Raw genomic sequence first — 20,208 nt, forward strand, 5'->3', positions numbered from 1 at the left:
ATGAAGAATGAAAAATGAATAAATACAGTATCACTACACTATAAGTGACATCAGTATAAAGTGGAATGCTTGTGGAATAAATGTAACTGTAAAAGTGTAAAAAAGAAAAACGCCAGCAGTGCAAGGAGTTGTTGTGCAGATTTTATTATGGTTAGAGATGATATGATATAGTCCAGTTTATGTTAACATCAGCCAGTGGTGCTGATGTTGTACAGTCTGACAACAGGAATGAATGACCTGTAAGTCTGAAGAGAATAGAATATATACATTACTGATCCTAACAAGAAAACTAATTGTAACAGCAGCATCTGACACACAGACAACCCACAACAGAACACCAACACTGTCGAAATATTGATCTAATAGTCATAGATCTATACATATTTTATAAAGCTAAAAAATAACATATGCACAGCATGTACTCACAAGTTAAAAATATTTATTAATAAGAATTACTGATTGCAGCTGGTAGGAATTCAGTTCAATTCAATTCAATTCAGATAACTTTATTTGTCCCCAATGGGCAATTTAAAAGGGCATACAAGCAGCTTAAAAAACAACAACCAAACAAGACACACAATCACACACAATACAAAACAACATTAAAAAAACATTGGAGGTTTAAAGTGCATTTTGTTCCTGAATACATATGTATGTATACACACACACACACACACACACACACACACACACACACACACACACACACACACACACACACACACACACACACACACACACACACACACACACACACACACACACACACACACACACACACACATATATATATTCCTCTTCAGTGGAAAATATATAGAATAAATATATTAATATCATTATTATTATGAACCATGAAAAAATTATGTCCACATATCTGGTCTTAGGAGGTTAAATGTACGAACTAGACATGTGGACAAAATCACATTGTCACAATATTAAAAATACAAAATTCTAAATTGAATAAAATGTCAAATTCACTTACTAAAAAAATAAATACCACACACACTGTAAATGCTGCTATTTATAGGCATTTATATTAATTAGTAAGTAATTAGTTTAGATTTTATTTTTTCCACAAAGAAAGTACAAACTTGGTCAATAAAATTGATTCTGACTCTGATTCTAAAATGAAAACTACAGAAATTATGAAATCAGTTTAAATCCGTTGTGTAGAGGTGCTCCTCAGTGCAACACATATTTACAATTTTAGATAATCTTAGTATAGATTTAATTACAGTTGTGACCTCATCATTATTACACCTACAATCCTATAATTGGATTAACTGAAACAAAAATCTAAAATCTAGTTCTTTAAAATTACAAGCTGAAGACTTTTATTATTTCCTATGGTATTGTGGCTAAATGTGGATATTACCAAATAGATCCACATACAGTAGAATTCATGGAAACACAGCAGGTTGTCCCAGAACACAATGTATTGGATCTGTTTCTGAAGGTAGAATATTAATTAAGACACCAAGTGTTTCACCTCGTTACACACTGAGAGCTGAAATCAGCGAGGAGCTCCACAGAACAAAAGCAGAATGCAGATCTCAGAACACTTTATGCCTCAATTTGTTGTTTTATTTTGAAGCAGGACTCACTTTTGTGATCCAGAAAAAAGCAAATATCTAGAGGAAAGCCCTGATGATCAGATTTATCGTTCCATTGTTCCAAAACTGTTAGTTTTCTACACATCGTTTTAAAAAGTCAGCTCTGTTTCTGCCATTTAGTGTTTGCAATGTTCGTCCAGAATTAATGGCATTAGATTCTCATGGGGGATGAGTATTCATTCCAACACAGAGCAGCTCTACAACACAACGGACGTCATGAAACGATGGAGCAGTCGAACGTTTCTGAGCAAAGCAGGCAGACATTTTGGGGGATACTTTTCCATATTCTCCTGCTGGGTTCTCCAGGTTCTCCAGCTTCCTCCCACAGTCCAGAAACATGCTGAGGTTGATTGGTGACTGGATAGATAGTTCTGGTGTGTAGTTTTTGTGTGCCAACCTGATGAAAAATTTCTGCTCTGGCATCAAGACACCAACAAAGCGTCTGGGAATAAGAACCGTTTCATCATGCCATATTTGTACAATAACCATATGTAAATCCATCATGTCATGTGTACGTATTCACATCCATTTTGTGTCGGCCCTCCACCTGTCCACCAGGTGTTCCTGTCTTTTCTTTTCCAGAGCTGAGGGAGCCACACCTGGATCCAGAGGTTCAGCTGCATAAATCCTCCCTCACTTCCATTCCAGCTCTCTGACAGGAGCTGCTTTCTCCAGCAGCACCAGCAGCATGATCTTTAGTTTCTGTTTGGGGGTCTTTAATGCATAGTTTTGGTTGTTTAGTGGTGGAATAAAACCATTTTACCACACAGCTGTTGTCTCCCTGTCTGGTTACATTTTTCATGAGCCAAGCTGTAACAATCATCATGTCACACCTCTTCCTATCTATATGTAGATTCACCATAGAAAACAACAAGACAGACACAAAGTCACTTTAATTAAAGGTCAGAATGTTTAGAGCAATCATATAAATATAATATCTTGGGACCATAATTGATGAAAAATTGAATTTGATGAAAATTGCAAATCTGTCTGCCATAGTCCATCAGCACCTTCACTGCCTCAGAAAACTCACTTATTTCCACATTGACCAAACAATCTTGACTCTGTTTTCTTTTATTCGTGTGTTTAATCTTCTGTTGGTGCCATGGTTCAGTCAGATGTCTGTTACAGAGAAATACTCCCTGAACCAAATAGTGAGATGGTCCTGTCACCTGATTGGTGAGTCCCAGTCTGGTCCAGCCTCCCTGTCCACTAAACAGGTCCAGAGGATGGTTTTATCAGTTATTTACAATCAATAAATCAGCTTCTTCCTTCTGGATGGATATTTTTAGACCCGAGGTGCAGAATAATAAAAACAGCTTTGTTCCCATCGTCGCTACTGAGATCAATAAGAAGTAGTGACATTTACACTTTATTTATCTCATTTCTTAGCTCCGTTTATTATTGAGACTTTTAGATTTTATGTTGGTTTTTGTCCCAGAGATTGCTTTTATTTCCCTAAGGTTTTTTTATTGTGTCTTTTTGTTTTTATTTATCTTTTAACCTATCCTGGCTGCTATGTTGGTGAACGGTGGAACTCTGAGCACTTTATTGTCTTTTGTCTTGTCATTCGATCTGGTACCTGCCTGTCAGGTTCAATCTGTTTTATAACAGAATAAAAAATGCAGTCATTTTTAATTTTCTGCAAAACAAATCTACCTATGGGTTTAAATAAGGTAACCTTGAACCATATCATATCTGTACACATCCATATGCATATTCATCAAATCTACAGTTTCATTTATCGGACTCTTTTATCCACAGCGACGTCCATCTGAGAGTAGATCCACCAGCAAGGATCTAGTCAGGAGAAGACAACCTGGAGAAGATCCATAAACAGGTTCTAGTGATAATAGGACCTTGGTGTCTACAGGAAGTCTGTCGAGTTAAAGGTGTCCAGTGAAGATCTGCTTTTAGTCTCTTCTTAAAGACTGAGAGAGACTCTGCAGATGGAACAGAGTTCATATTCATCATGCCGTGTCTTTATCATACCTTTATTTTTAGCCTTACTTTTACTTTTCTAACTCTTCCAGCCTCACCTGTTCCGGGTGCTGCAACATGTAAACTTCAATAATAAAGCTGATCACATCTTCAGGGCGTTTTAGTTATGCTCGGCACAAAAAATCACACAGTTTGACATAAGTAAAAATATGAAATCATTACTTTATCAAACTGCTTATAAAACTCTTAAAAGCAGAATGCCATACAGGTAAAAACACCTTAAAATGTCATTTCTTCCAAAATAATTCCTCCATAAACATAAAAAATAGGGTGCTACAACCCCCAGTCAGTCCACTCACACCAGTCTGCATTAATAACATATATTTTAGTGACTATATTTCAACCTTTAACTGCTTTATTGTTTATTCATGTATTTGTTCTATATGACTTTTTAAAATTTCTATGGCTGCTACCTTGGACAGGTCCCCCCTGTAAAAGAGATCTGTGATGTCAGTGGGACTTCCTGGTTAAATAAAGGTAAATCAATGAATAAATAAATAAATGAAGCTAAAATACAACTTTGGCCCTAAGAGGAACCAGAACACTTCCAGCTGTTTTTATGGTTTTTATGTATTTATTTATTTTCCTGCTGATGTGCTGCATTGTGCTCTCTGCTGCTCTACATATCCATATCCATAAATAAATTCATCGACTGTACAGTATCTTTATTTTATATTTTATCTATTTCTCTTCCTGCCTCACCTGTATCCAGGTGCTGTAACATGTACATTTCGAGAATGACGTTGATCATATCTTCAGCTGGTTGCCTTTCAGGGTGTTTATTTATTTATTATTTACCTGCTGATGTGCTGTCTTTATGGCTCCATGTCGCCTTTAAGGCTGTGTTTGTTTATTTATCCATCCATCCATTATCTATACACCATTTAATCCTCACTAGGGTCATGGGGGGGGCTGGAGTCTATCCCAGCTGACTCAGGTGAAGGCAGGGGACACCCTAGACAGGTCACCAGTCTGTCACAGGGCTACATACAGAGACAAACAATCACTCTCACATTCACACCTACGGGCAATTTAGAGTAATCAATTAACCTCAGCATATTTTTGGACTGTGGGAGGAAGCCGGAGTACCCGGAGAAAACCCACGCATGCACAGGGAGAACATGCAAACTCCATGCAGAAAGATCCCGGGAAAGCCGGGACACGAACCAGGGACCTTCTTGCTGCAAGGCGAAAGTGCTAACCACTACGCCACTGTGCAGCCCCCGTGTTTGTTTATTTATTTATTTATTATTTACCTGCCTCGTGCTGCTGCCTCCGGAGAGATGACACATTGACGTCATCGCTCCTGACGCAGAGCCAGCAGCATCAGCATCAGCAGCAGCAGCAGCAGCAGCAGCAGCAGCTAGCCTCCGATCCTCCATCTCCAGCAGAGCCTCCTCACTGGCCTCCTCCACACAGCCACGGTAGGAACACCTCCTCTCAGGCTCTCCTTCACACCGGGTTCTTCTCCCTGGGTCTGTCCGCGGTGGTTCCCCTCCCCGGGGTTCGTCTGTCCTTGTCAGGTTAGCAGAGCTAGCCGTGTTAGCCGTCTGTTGACTGCAGCCGAACAGGTGATGGGTTTCATCCCGCAGAAAGCTGCGGATTCTGCGGTGTTTGTTGTGGAGAAGCTGCAGTCGGACCTGGTAGGATTTATCTCGCAGTAATGTCGGAGACGTGTGTCCCTTTGAGGAAGTGATGCAGGTGTTGGACAGCTAGCTAGCTCAGCTTCCTGTTGCCATGAGACGTTCTGCAGTGTTTCTGTTCTGATGTTTAACCGATTCATGAGGCTCGTTCCAGAACTGGAGGACATTTTACCTCACATTCCAAATAATCCATGTAGAAAATACTAAAACATGCAGTAGTTGTGTAAATGTTCTTGTCCTGAGACCAAATCTAAAAAACTAGGAGAAAAGAATGTCTGAAAATATTTTAAATACCAAATAAGTCTGCAGTTCCCTCTAAAATGACATTTTTCTCTTGTCCCCCTGATGACCAAAATGAATCTCTAATAAAACAGTTAGAATCTAATTTAAATCTTCTTTTTTTGGTTTTGTTTTTTCATTGATGTCTCTTGTAATTGTGGGAACATTTTTAAAATCAATATAGTATTTTAAATAATAATTATTATTCACGGAACGTGTCCCACAACATGTTAGCAGAATCTGTTGATGACGTTGTTGCCTTTTCTGTCTTGTTTTTGTCAATTATGTCTTGCTTTTGTCATTTTATGTCTCATTTCTGTCATTTTGTGTCTTGTTTTAGTCTTTTCTGTCTCGTTTCTGTCATTTTTGTGTCTTGTTTTTGTTGTTTACATCCTCAAACAGTGTTCCTAAAGAATGTGTAGAGCAAAGCTATGTCCTCTCTTCTATTTTTCATCTTTTCATCCCATTGTCAGCCTTGATTGAATGTCTCACTCTACCTCATATTATCAGGATCAGACTCATTCTTTGGACTGTTTTCCATCAGTCAGTTTGTCCTCTTGGTCAGCAGTAACAGCAGCTAAATATCTAGCTTCTACTGCTGAGAAAAAGATCACATTAGCATGGATTAGCAACCCTGTTACTGTGATTAGAGTAGGGTTAGCAAACAACACAGAAAACATGGAATAAAAATGCTACCATTGATGTGGAAGCTGAGCCAATCAATACCTATTATTGATCAATATGGAGCAGAAAACTGTAAAAGAGAAGGTTGATTTTTCAAACATTTAGAAGCCCAAATGTCCTCCAGTTCTGGAAGGATCCATGTAGTGTTCACTTTCACTAATTAAGTCCCAATGTGTTGATCCAGCTTCATCCACAGGTCTTTCACTAGGACTGTTTTATTTTAGCATGAAATGTTTCTGCTGCTGTGAGTTCACTCTCCTTTCTGGGGTTCTTTAGTCTCTTTCCCACAAACACAGGGTTCCAGATTTGTTCTAATGAAACTAAATACGATCGGCTGATAAAATCTTCTGTCTCATGATTTGCAGTTTTATGTTGTCATGTCAACACGTCTGCATGTAGAGCACATTTTTTGGAAACGTCCTCGAGAAAATATTTGTGTCCAAAATCACCTGATAGGAATGCTTTTTTTTGGATAATTCTGTGAAAAGAAAAACATGACGGGTTTAGGTGCCATAGTGACTAAAATCCAGTATTAATATTTATATTATTAAATGACTAGATGTTCAGTTCAGTCAGGTGGAAGCGATACAGATAAATCCTATCAGATGGTACTGATGTTATCACTGATGCAGGTAACACACACCTGCAGCAGTTAAACATCATATTACCCACACAGGAGACACAAGCTGAAGTCACCTCCTCCCCATGATCCATTCCTCACCCATTATCTCCCCCTTCCCCTCCTTATCTTGTTGAATGCTCTCCCCACGGTGCTCCTCCTTTCTGTTCTTTGTTCTGCGCTGTTCTCCCCCTTCTCTATCCTGATTCCCTCCCCTCCTCTCATGGTCCACCCTGTTTTCTCCCACTGCCACAGAGATAAAAGATAAGATGGCCACCTCCTCCTCCGCTCTGGAAGAAGACGAGAGTTTGAAAGGCTGTGAAATCTTCGTGCAGAAGCACAACATCCAGCAGATCCTCAAAGAGTGCATCGTGAACCTCTGCATCGCGAAGCCTGAGCGTCCTATGAAGTTCCTGCGGGAGCATTTTGAAAAGCTGGAGAAGGTCAGTGATAACTTATATGACTTAACTGTGTCTGTTTTAATGAGCTTCAAGGTGTTTTATGTGAATTTAACGTGTGCCAGTTAGCAGTGTTTCGTGTCCTTTGATGCTAACGTTTGGTCGTCATGTCTCATCACGTGAATGAAATCGTCTTTAAACTGTAAGAATTGAAAATGGTTATCACATGATGTGTTACTTTCAGAAGTAAACATCTCCTCATAGTGCTCATAAACAGTTTGTTTGTTTCATTACAGTGGCTCTAGTGAGGTTTGTAAATCGGTGTGAGCAGACAAAGAACATCCCAGCTAGTATTAAAAACAGTCTGTACTCAGACTGTTATAATGGAGCTTTCATTTTCCATCCTATAATAGGAGAGTCCATTAGGGAGTGTGAGAGAGGAGCACCCATAAAAGGCCAATGTCCTGAAGCAGACAGCAGAGTTTTTGTGTCTCTGCCTGTCAGTCTGTCCACACAAAGAGACGACATAGCTTTGAATGAAGGTAAATAATACCTGCTAGAAGACGACAGCAGGTTTATTAAATATCATAACTGGAAAGCAGCTTGAAACAGATTCAACCTCTGCAACACACAAACAGCGTGACTCCTCAGTGTATCTGCGTCTGTTCAGCTGGTGTGTTGGCACTACGACAGTAGTAGGTCCTAAAGTCTTTCTGTATTTATGAGGTTCCTTTAAATTAGATATAGAGGAATTTACTTCGAGACACAGCAGATTGGAATTAAAATATTACAGATATGACTGTGCATTGAGTGTATACAGGTACCTAACGTGAGAATCCTTCTGTTTAGCCTCAGTGAATGTTCTTTTCCATGTTTTAATCATGCAGAGACGTTGTTGGGTCGTTGGCCCACGAGTGGATCATAAGATCTGGAACAATGGGCTTTACTCTTACACAGATAGGTCATCAAGGTGTGTGCGCCGTAGCTGGAGGCAGCTGATGATGGAGTTTAGCCTTCAACAAGAGAACTGATTGTAAAGAGAGATCAGATGCAGCAGGAGTGAAGTTTCCCGTCTACAAGGGTCTTCTTCCTCGCTGCAGGGTGTGAGTAAGAGCGAGCATGTGAGAGTCATCTGATCTGATCACTTTTCAACATGGAAAGTACTAGTTTTTTTAATTTAAAAAAAAAAAAAGCTTCACAAAGTTAGTACAAATATCACTGTAAAAAATGATGTGCTCAGTTCAGTTTTTGCTGCTGTGGCTTATTTTGTTCAGATGGGGGAATCAAAATGTGGTCATGGATCCTTCCAGAACTGGAGGACATTTGGGCTTCAACATGTTTGAAAAATCAACCTTCTCTTTTCCAGTTTTCTGGCCCATATTCATCAATAATAGGTATTGATTGGCTCAGCTTCCACATCAATGGTAGCATTTTTATTCCATGTTTTCTGTGTTGTTTGCTAACCCTACTCTAATCACAGTAACAGGGTTGCTAATCCATGCTAATGTGATCTTTTTCTCAGCAGTAGAAGCTAGATATTTAGCTGCTGTTACTGCTGACCAAGAGGACAAACTGACTGATGGAAAACAGTCCAAAGAATTAGTCTGATCCTGATAATATGAGGTAGAGTGAGACATTCAGTCAAGGCTGACAATGGGATGGAAAGATGAAAAATAGAAGAGAGGACATAGCTTTGCTCTACACATTCTTTAGGAACACTGTTTGAGGATGTAAACAACAAAAACAAGACAGAAAATAACAAATATGTCATCAACAGTGTAGTTGTGGGACATGTTCCATGTATAATAATTGATATTTAATACTTAATATTTAAAGTATTATGTTGATTAAAAAATGTTCCCACAATTACAAGAGACACGAATGAAAAAAATAAAACCAAAAAAATGAGATTTCAATTTCATTTGAACTGTTTTATTAGAGATTCAGTTTGGTCATCAGGGGGACGAGAGAAAAATGGCATTTTAGGGGGAACTCCAGACTGATTTGGTAAAAAAAAAATATTTTTAAACATTCTTTTCTCCTAGTATTTTAGATTTGGTCTCAGGACAAGAACATTTATACAACTACTGCATGTTTTAGTATTTTCTACATAGATTATTTGGAATGGAACTTACAATGTCCTCCAGTTCTGGAATGACTCGTGTCCCTAAGGTTTAGGACAGAAGTCAAGGTCCAGCTGTTCTTCCTGTGTTTGCATCGGCCAGCTTTCAGGATGAGGAGCTGAAGTCCTCCCAGAGTTGCACGGTGAAACAGACTTAGCGTCGGAATGAGCCCAGCGCTGATAGTAAAGCTGCTTTTAATGGAGACTGTAATGCTGCAGAGTCAGAGAGGCTGCATGAATACTAATCAGAGTGATGGAGCTCAGCAGAAACAAGCTGCTGGAAAACATGCAGCACACCTGCACTATGTCCAATCACAACAACAAACCAGCCTCAAGGATGTCTTCATGTTAACAAAATGCGCACAGCTACGTTTTCCATTAATATTCATGTGCTCATCGTTTACATCATTTACAAAGGAGTGAGGTGCTGTGTAGTGTTGTTGTAAAAAATAAAATATAGTGAAGGATGTGTGGCATCGTGTAAAAAGCCAGCATAGAAACAGAGAGTGTGGTACATATTAGCCAGTTTTACCTGAACCCGGACTCAGAAGGACCAGTGTAATCTGAACAAGTGGCTAAGCAGGATAAGTAAACAGTTACAGGAGGAGTACGATATTTCATGTGGCCTGGTTTAGTCTGGAACATATCCATCGCAACCGCTATAATCAGAGGATGTGTTTCAGCTCAGTCCTGCCTCTGCTGCAGGAGATGGATGCACTTTATATGCAGGTGTCACGGTGTTGTCAGTGCTGCTGGATACATACTTACTTAACCTGATTATAGTCTCCAAGGGGGGGTATTTGTCACTCAGTCTCCCTCTGTGTAGCTTAACTGTCTGCTGCAGCAAACTATTACTTTATTTTTAAAAAATAATAGTTTGACAAACCCCAACAAAACCTCTGCATATTATTTCTCTTTGCATGACAGGAAATAGGGCTGCACAGTGGTTCAGTGGTTAGCACTGTTGCATCACAGCATACGTTAAGGAACAGGGATTGTGTCAGTGAAATCAGCTGGTGTATAGAAGTGGTTGGAATGAAAACACTGCATTGTCCTCAGCTGCCCAGCGCTGTTCCTGTTCAGATCTGTGCTGATGCTGTGAGGTCGGTCATGGAGGAACTGGAACAGGCCATGTATGCTCCAGTTATTTAAGAGGCTTATTGTCCTGCACAGGGAAACTCTGAGGACAATATCTCATTGTCTGTTTAATCTGAATGCACATAAAACAGTGAAGCTATTTTCTAATGTTGCTAACAGAGGAAGACTTTATTAATGCAAAAGAAAACAGAATTTTAAATCTTGTGAGTTCTCTGTGGCTGTGTAGTCTGTTAACGCTGGAAGCTCCTTCTCTTTCTAACATAAAGCACCTCTGTCATGATATTTGGCTGTATTTCACCCTCCGTGTTTGTGTTTCTTTCTTCTCTCACCGCCATTTTCATCGGCACTCATCACCCACTAGAGGCAGTAACCACGGCAACACTGGTGGATAGATAGACTTTAGTCTATGAACCCCTTTATTCAAAGTTTATACCCTCTGTCCTCTAATGTGTTCAGTTAGATCACCAGGCTGTTCTTTGTCCCTGGACAGACCCAACCTGGTTTCATATCAGGATCCATTTCATCCGGCTTCAGTCTCATCTGGGAAATCTTTATCCTCCTTCATCTGCTGTCAAACCTTTCACCTTCGATTCTGTTCTTTCTCTCTACATACACACCTCATTTTCTTTCTTTCTTTCTTTCTTTCTGTTCTGACACACTAAGTCATGTCTGTCTGTCGTCTTTTGTCCTGGATTAACGTAGTGAAAGTAAAACTCTCCTCCTTCATGCTGCCTGTTTCTACTAATGATGCCTTTAATCTCTTTGTTCTCTCTATCAGAGTGTAATTGCAGAGAAGTGAACCTTCATTTTGTGGCACACAACAGTGTAAAAAGACTAAATATTTCTGTGTTGCAGTAGCGAAGTATTTAACCCTTTAAGACCTGCCAGTCCCCCAGGACATATTCTTACGTTTTTACATGCTGTAGTACCATTTTTTTGGAGTATTTTTATTTGCTTTACATCAATATAACTCTTATATCTCAAGTTTTTGTATTATGTATTGATTTAAGTCTTAACTACTACAATGAATTGCTTAAAAGTGCAATAAACCTAAAAAAATGACATTTTTGTTTTATTCAGCATATATTTCAAAGTACAGATATAGCATAGCTGTATCCCTCAGATTAGTAAAAAAATTGCTCAACATCCTGTGGTTTTATAAAGATTTCTGTTCTGTGTCTTTATTGTGTGTTTTTACGAACCCATCATTGCAACCAAAAAGCTCTGTGACCTGGTGAATGTGTGAAATGTTCATGTGACTCCCCAGATTATATGCAGAAAGAATGAAGGATCTGATCTGGTTTCACATCTACCACCGATCAGAGGTGAATCTAGAGGACTAAAGTATTCTGATGGGACTCCCTGTAACAGATGTGTCCTGTTTGCTGCTGTGTCTTTCAGTGTTTTCTACTCTAAGTTTGCAGGAAAGCTTTTAGGTTTGCAGTGGAAAGTCTGTAATTAGACATTTCTAATTAACACAAAACCTCTCTGAAAACTTGAGAATCGGTTTCTAACACTCAGTGGTTGTTGCAGTTCTTTGTGCATAGCCGGTGAACAGGTCTATTTTTGATGGTTAAATGACCCAGAAATGGTGACTGCATCTTTACAGATCTGTCCAACAGGCAGTAGAAGTGCCAGGACTGACTGTGAGAGTGTGAATCTGCTGCTCGCTGTGGGCAGCTGCCACCACAGATGTTTCCTAGAATTCGGCATATTGCATCTTCACTGGGCTCAGCAGTGCTTTCTGGTGTTTCATGGCTGCTGTAGTCTTTATTTCTTCCCTGCACATTCTCAACCCTTCCACTGTTACTTACTGTTAGAACAGATCTGATAACGTGTTGGATGCTTCTCTCTCCTCCTGATGCATGAATCAATACTTAGATCTTTAAATAGCGTGCAGCACCACTTCCTCTGACAGCAGAATGACATCCGTCCCTCCTCAGCTCCGTCTGTACGTCTGAGCTGCCTGAACAAGTCTTAGGCTGTTCTGATCTTAGCCCTGATCATCATTTGTCTTTCTTTAATCCATTTTTTACACAAGGCCCTTGGGGGACTGTTTATTATTTGCTGTGTAAAAAAAAAATGTGCAAAGTTTTCATTAGCATTCTGCTGAAGGTTGAAAATACGAAAAACTGCTGACACTGAAATCTTTGTTATTCTGAGCACTCGGAACGTTCATCAGATTTAACTTTACAGAGTTCTGAGTATCACAAACAACCTTACTCTAACCCTTTGATGCACAACATGGGTCAAAAGTGACCCATATTCAATGGAAAATGGATATCTCTTGACCCATGTTGTGCATCAAAGGGTTAACCCCATAGAGCCCAGCGTAGCACCAGGGCTATGATTGCATATTCATGTCTGATGGGTGGTAGATGTGAAACCAGATCAGATCAGATCCTTCATTCTGTCTGCATATAATCTGGGGAGTCAGACCAACATTTCACACATTCACCAGGTCTCAGAGCTTTCTGGTTTCAGTGATGGGTTTGTAAAAATACACAATAAAGCGCACAGAACAGAAATCTTTATAAAACCACAGGATGTTGTGCAACTTTTTTACTAATCTGAGGGATACAGCTATGCTATATCTGTATTTTGAAATATATGTGAAAAAACAAACAAAAAATGTCATTTTTTTAAGGTTTATTGCACTTTCAAGCAATTTATTGTAGTAGTTAAGACATAAGTCAATACATATTATTACAACCTGGGATATAAGAGTTACATTGATGTAAAGCAAATAAAAATAGTCCAAAAAATGGCACTACAGTATGTAGAAATGTAGGAATATGTCCTGGTGGACAATGGGAGGTCTTAAAGGGCTACTTCCACTGTTTGGATGTGGCAGCATATTTTTCTGAAGAAAACGACCTCGACAAATGATCTCCTCTGTCCCGCTCTAATTTCATATGTAAACGTGTTTTTATTGGCGTGCATCGCCTCACTGTTCTTCTGTTCTATCTGATGTTTGTGGCTCTTGTGCATTGATGTGTCTGGTTATTAGAATCGCAGCAGAATGCCCTCTGGGTTCTTAACACTCACACGGCTGTCATAAGTTTGTGTCTCGTGCTTCACTTCTGGCTTTTATTTCTCATTTATCCAAACCGACCCCCTCATCATTCAGTCTTCTCTTTCTCCTCGTTATCACTGCAGTTTTAACATCACTCCATTTCTACACAACACATTCCCTTTGTCTTCTGGTTGCCTTTCGGGTAAATTTAAGTGAGATTAAACTGAATTAGACTTTAAATTATTTAGCTGCAGCCTGTATTTGTTACCTCTCTGTACATGTAAGAGTTTACCTTGACTCTAAATTATGTACAAGATATTATTTATAACTGCTACAGACTTTGTTACACTGTTCTATGTGTGATTGCCATGTTACCACGTGCACTAAATAATTTATTATTAACACTGTATTACAGATATCAACTTTAACTCATTTAGAGCAACGTTGACTAATATAGAGCAACTTTAATTCATGTACACCACCGTTCAAAAATTTAGAGTCACTTAGAAATGTCCTCATTTTTGAAAGAAAAGCATTTTTTTCAATGAAGCTAACATTAAATGAATGATAAATCCAGTGTAGACATTGTTAATGTGGTAAATGACTATTGTAGCTGGAAACAGCTGATTTTTAATGGAATATCTCCATAGAGGTACAGAGGAACATTTCCAGCAACCATCACTCCTGTGTTCTAATGCTACATTGTGTTAGCTAATGGTGTTGAAAGGCTCATTGATGACTAGAAAACCCTTGTGCAGTTATGTTAGCACATGGAGAAAAGTGGGAGTTTAATGGAAAACATGGAATTGTCTGTTTGGTGACCCCAAACTTTTGAACATAACCCCAGTATTGAGTATGATTGTATTTATAGTTTAGTGTTTTTGAAATTGTATTTATTCTTAGTTTTTTAGCATATTAACACTTTTATTTCTGCGCTGTGAATGGATGAGAGAAACATCATTTCATTTAACTCTGGGTTAAATAGTAGAAAGTCGTATATTTCCGGTGATTGGGACAAAACAGAAACTTGTTCATTATCTTTTGAATGTAAATTCAACACATTTTTCATTTATATCTGATCTTAGTTTACTGTTCTTTTAAAATAACAGGTAACTGTATTAGCATAGTTTAACTGTGCTATGAAAGGTCTAAGAAAGTCTACTATAATACCACGAGGAAGATAACCTCCTACCAGAAACACAGAATAATGACGTTCTCTCTGTGTGACTCTGCATCTCTGAAGGTTTACCAGGGTTTTCTGTTGTAATTCTACTCAGCATCCTGAAGCGTGTCGACTAAAACCAGTGTAAATCTGGCTGCATCGCTTTGCATTATGGGAGAGTTCCTGTCTGTCTGTCTGTCTATCACTGTAGCCCTCAATCAGCCGCCGTCTCCCCCTCTGGTAAGATGAGAAACCTTTCAGCTGTCACCAGGACCTATCATAACAAATCCACCGTCCCTTCTAAGGCTCTGATTGACAATTCTTCAGGAGGGTTTGGCTGTTTGTTGAGTCTTCTGAGGGCGTTTAGAGGAGACTTGTTTAGCTTCACATTATCTCCCGTATCTACTACTTTCCCTTTTGTTTCTTTTTCTTCATCCTGTTTCTCGTGCTCTGCCTTTGGCCAGTCAGTTTATGCACACAGCATTTTAGCAGCACAGCTCGAATAAACTCACTTCAGCATCGCGTGTCGAGTTCACAATGACTTCAGAGTGTAATTAGTGTGTCCAATGTTCACTCCCAGCCACCATGCTGGTAGTCTGTCAGATCAGCAGTGACCCCAACCTAAACCTGCTCTCCGGTGCTCCTCTGGGCCCCTACAGGGAGATCGGACCCCCTGTCTCCATGGTGGTCCTTCTTTGTCCTCTCATCTGTCCTCCTTCCTTCACCGAGCTGTGGAGGAAAAACAGCTTCACAGGATTTCAGCAAAACTAACAACAATCCAAGAAGCGTGTTTGTTTTTATGAGTAGATCACAAAAAGATTCTAGGATGACATATAACAGTGATTTACAGTACTCATGAATCTGCATATTATTTTATAATTAACTGGCTTTGTCTGTGTGACAGCAAAGACAATCAATCAGCAAACTGGTGACTTAGTGGCCCATTAGCAGGGTCTGAGCTCGGAGGAATTTCCTTTTTAATTCGGGTCAGAGCACCAAAAAATCCCTGAGTTTATTATTATTTTTCATCATTTTTCTGTAGAAATACTGTAGAAATACTCGAAAGCGTGTGAAAATTTGCACACAAATCAGAACCAGCGAAAAATTATATATTTTAGTGAGCAAAAATGGCTCAATACCGCCACCTAGACAATTTCAAACAGGAACTACGGCCAGTACATGTCACCCACAGGTATGAAAGTTGGTGCATATGTGCAACTCGTCAAGACGCACAAAACTGTAATTGACACCCATACCAAAACACAACAGGAAGTCAGCCATTTTGAAATATGAGTCATATTTTGGATGATTTTGGACCAATTTTTTCACGTTTTCAAAAGCTCTAAACTCAAACATGGTAACCCTGACAGAGCTGAAATTTGTCCAGGATGTACAGCTGACATGGGTGATCAAAAGATATCAAAATGCTCCACAAACGTGTGAGTTCCTGGAAATGGAAGTGATGTGTAACTATCCTGTACGTGGTTCAATCTGCCTGAAACTTTGCATGTGTGATCAGAGTCCAGCTCTCATCACATCCATTGGCCAATATACACTCTAAGTCGCAGCGCCACCTGGTGGACATTATTGCATTGGATGTGAGGACACGACCAACACTGCTTGCAGTTTTAATTTGGATTTAGGTTGTATGGTACAGCCTTGGTGAGAAAAGTGAAGCTCCTGAGGGTGTAGAATCCATCAGGAGGGTTAGTTTAAAAAGATGTGGCTGCCTGGTGTCTGTTATTACAGAAACATGTAGCTTTTCCAAGGTAGAGATTAGAGATTTAATATATCTAATGGAATCTCGCTATTTGAGCAGCGAGACGAGTTTGTTGTTCCAACGATGAACAGAGTGAACATCATTTCACAGAGGCAGACCTGCACAGAAGCGAAGGTTCTGTCCATTGTAGTGCTGTAATGGTGTAGAACAGAGTGATGAGTAAACGCTTAGCTGCACTGGTGGATCAGCGCTGCATGCTTCATTACCTGTGTATGTGTTTGGTTCGGTCGCATGCTTTCAGCCCCGGCAGTGGAGACTCAAACTGTCCACGTCACTGGACGAAGGCCACTTAAGGTAACCGCTTATGGATGCTTCCTTTTCTCTAACTGATGTCAGTAATTACCTTCCCAGAAGAATGGCTATTCTGAGGTGTTTGTGCTCCGAACACTCTGATCCTTTTCTGAAGGGTTGAATGTTTTTGTGCTCAGCGTTATGGGTGGTTGGGAGGATTCATATTGGTTAGTCACAGCTTTTTGGACCAGAGTTAGTCATGACTTTTGTTCCTGTTGTTTGGTGCAAATTGGCTCAGGGGATGAAAAAAACAGAAGAGAATCATTTTAACGTGACTCATCATCCATAAATGAGTTTCAGTGAGGTTTGATGATGGTTTTAATAACAGTGACTTTACATGGAGCGAGTGTGTGGGATTGGATTTGTCATCTTTTGTGTATCTCCATTCTTTAATCTCTGACCCACTGCTGCTAATGGAAAGCTCACGTTTTAAAGAGCTTCTGTGTCCTGCTTGTGTCTCCTCTGTCCTCTCTTTCTGGCACACAGCCGCTGACGATGACGCAGGAGAGCTGGAATCAGGGCAGCATCCCGGCTCTCGAGGAGAAAACAATTCACATATTCACAAATAAGCTGCAAAGAAATGGAGACTGGGTTTTAAAAGAGGAATGACAGTAGAAGCAGATGTGTTCTGCTGAGCTGCTGTGTCTAACCCTGGCAGTGATAAATGTTGTCTGAAACTGTCTAGGTTGTGTTTCTGGTAAAGGCTCACTCCAGCCTCGTGTGCTGACTCTGATGAGACGTTATAAGTCGTGTGTTTTCTCTGTTTGGAACCTCGGCCACAACAATATGAAGACTTGTTGGAGCTGAACAGTGCTCTGACCTAAGCGGGAAGCATGTGGGCGGCTGCATGTACAGGACAGTGTCTGGCACACGATGCATGCCTGTGGGAAAGTTTGGATCCATTCACTGGAGCAGACGCTCGGTTAGAACAGAGCTCCATATCCAGGACGTTTTCATCACTTCAGATGTGAGTGAGAGAGAGACAACCTGTCAGCATCAGATGTAGGTGTGTTGCTTCCTGCTCAGTCTCACCAGCAACTTTTCAGGATGCTCACAGCTCCCTGTTGTCATAGAGACGAGCAGTCGCTCAGAGAGAGAGAGAGAGAGAGCTTAGAAAGCAGAGGCAGAGTTGCGCAGCAGCGATGGAGGCAGGCTTTTTGCTGTGATCAGTGTTTTCATCAATAGACTTCTTCTTCAGCTGCTGTGTCGGGGGGATTGCAGACATTTTGCCGCTCTCACTTTGTCTCACACTGGTTTGGATTCTCTGCTCACCGCTCAGACGCTCAGCTGCTGCTGAGCCTGAAGGACAGGATGCTGAAGCTTTGTGACAGGTGTGTCAGGTGTGCATGAGACGGGGTCCATGTGTGTCGATGCACACCTTGACTTGATACCTGCTACCTCTGACCTGCTGAGGGACACAGCAGGCCTGGCCAGGGAACCTCCATGCCATGGTAAATACCTCAGCTGTATTCTTCTAGAGGCTGGAGTTGGATACGATACTGCTAAGCTTAGCTGTAAGGTAAAGCTGCATCACCTGGTCTGAGTGAAGTTAGTGAGTCCCAGACAGCAGCATGTCGACGGCTGGTTCCTGACTTGTGGCTTGCATGTGAGTGTTTGTTTTGGTGCTTTCCTTCAGGATGCAGCGTGTTAGCTGGTAGCAGACCTTCATTAAGCTGAGTGTGTGTGTGAGTTTCTCCTGCAGTCGCCTGTGCATGTGATGGTGAAGTTGTGGTTGTAAGATTGTGAGGTTGTGATTGTGAGGTTGTGAGTGTGAGATTGTGATTGTGAGGTTGTGATTGTGAGGTTGTGTGATTGTGATGTTGTGTGATTGTGTGATTTTGATTGTGTGATTGTGACGTGGTTGTGTGATTGTGGGGTTGTGATTGCCCGGTTGTGAGGTTGTGATTGTGTGGTTGTGGTTGTGTGATTGTGAGGTTGTGATTGTGTGGTTGTGGTTATGTGATTGTGAGGTTGTGGTTGTGAGGTTGTGATTTTGTGGTTGTGTGATTGTGAGGTTGTGGTTGTGAGATTGTGATTGTGTGGTTGTGAGGTTGTGATTGTGTGGTTTTGTAATTGTGAGGTTGTGATTGTGTGGTTTTGTGATTGTGAGGTTGTGGTTGTGTGATTGTGGTTGTGTGATTGTGAGGTTGTGGTTGTGAAGTTGTGGTTGTGTGATTGTGAGGTTGCGACTGTGAGGTTGTGATTGTGTGATTGTGTGATTGTGAGGTTGTGTGTGTGTTGCTGTGGTTCTGCTCCTCCTCCTCCTGGCTTTGTTCCCTCAGGCAATGACTCTGCGTCAGCCTGTGAATGTGTGAATCCTGGAGTGTTTGGCTGCTTCTCCAGCTCACAGATCTGCATGATCACATTGTTTTAGAGCGGCAGCCGGTAAAGCAACACAGTAACCTCAGGATGTAAGAGCAGGACAGGAACAAAGTCAGGCAGGAGGGGGGAGAAGTCAAGGATCCGGTGACAAAAAGACTCACAGAATGAGTCAGAGTGCAACTAACTAACTAACTGACTGACTGACTGACTGACTAACTAACTAACCTAATTAAATAACTAGCTAACTAACTAACTAACTAACTAACTAACTAACTAACTAACTAGCCTAATTAAATAACTAGCTAACTAATTAGCCTAACTAGCTAACTAACTAATTAACTAACTAACTAGCTAACTAGCTAACTAACTAACTAGCTAACTAGCTAACTAACTAGCTAACCTAACTAACTAGCTAACTAACTAACTAACCTAGCTAACTAACTAACCTAACTATCTAACTAGCTAACTAGCACACTAACTAATTAATTAACTAATTAGCTAACTAGCTAACTAACTAGCTAACCTAACTAACTAGCTAACTAACTAACTAACCTAGCTAACTAACTAACCTAACTATATAACTAGCACACTAACTAATTAATTAACTAATTAGCTAACTAGCTAGCTAACTAGCTAGCTAGCTAACTAGCAAACTATCTAACTAGCTAACTAACCAACCAAATAACTAACCGACCGATGATTTGTCTCGTTGGAGCAGGAATGTCTTACTGAGTTCGTCCTCTTTAGATTTTGTTGTTGAGGTTATTGCAGCAGCTGAGAATTTGCAGAGAAGCAGCGAGTAGTGAAATCTGAATGTGACAGCTGTGTTGATGTGACTGTTCAGGTGATGTGATGCCTCCTCTCCCCTCTCTCTTTGGTTGTGTTTCTGTCTCAGGTTATCTCTTCTTCCGTTTCTCTCTGTCTCCATCTGTTATTAACGAAGCGACGTGAACTTCTGCTCGGTCCAGTCTTACTTCCAGCTGCTCCAGATTTGCAGGGAAAGTTGTTTCATGTTGTTTCCTAGAAGACGGTGCTTTAATTAGACATAGAAATATTGCAGGTGGTTTGAATGTGATGCTGTCACAATGGGGCGGCCTGAAGCCAGATCCAGATGTTGTTTCTGCTCCCGATGGTGTAATTAAGAACCAGTTAGTCTCCTTAATTGATTGACTCTTTATTG

At 40.4% G+C, this 20,208-nt stretch overlaps 1 protein-coding gene across 2 annotated transcripts in view; it reads left to right on the forward strand.

The window, feature by feature from the left end:
- The first annotated feature begins 4,885 nt into the window (after positions 1–4,885).
- The window catches only part of LOC111562596 (cAMP-dependent protein kinase type I-beta regulatory subunit), an 82,708-nt gene continuing 67,385 nt past the window's right edge, over positions 4,886–20,208 (forward strand). The window contains exons 1-2 of one of the 2 annotated variants that reach the window (XM_055005132.1): positions 4,886–5,038; positions 7,095–7,282. In XM_055005132.1, coding sequence (XP_054861107.1) covers positions 7,109–7,282 — 174 coding nt within the window. In that variant the 5' untranslated portion in view covers positions 4,886–5,038; positions 7,095–7,108. Of the gene's footprint in view, positions 5,039–7,094; positions 7,283–17,911; positions 18,158–20,208 lie in introns of those variants that run through there. The other variant, XM_055005133.1, reaches the window with a different exon arrangement.

Source organism: Amphiprion ocellaris, chromosome 19, assembly GCF_022539595.1.
Source record: "Amphiprion ocellaris isolate individual 3 ecotype Okinawa chromosome 19, ASM2253959v1, whole genome shotgun sequence".
Taxonomy (NCBI): Eukaryota; Metazoa; Chordata; class Actinopteri; family Pomacentridae; genus Amphiprion; species Amphiprion ocellaris.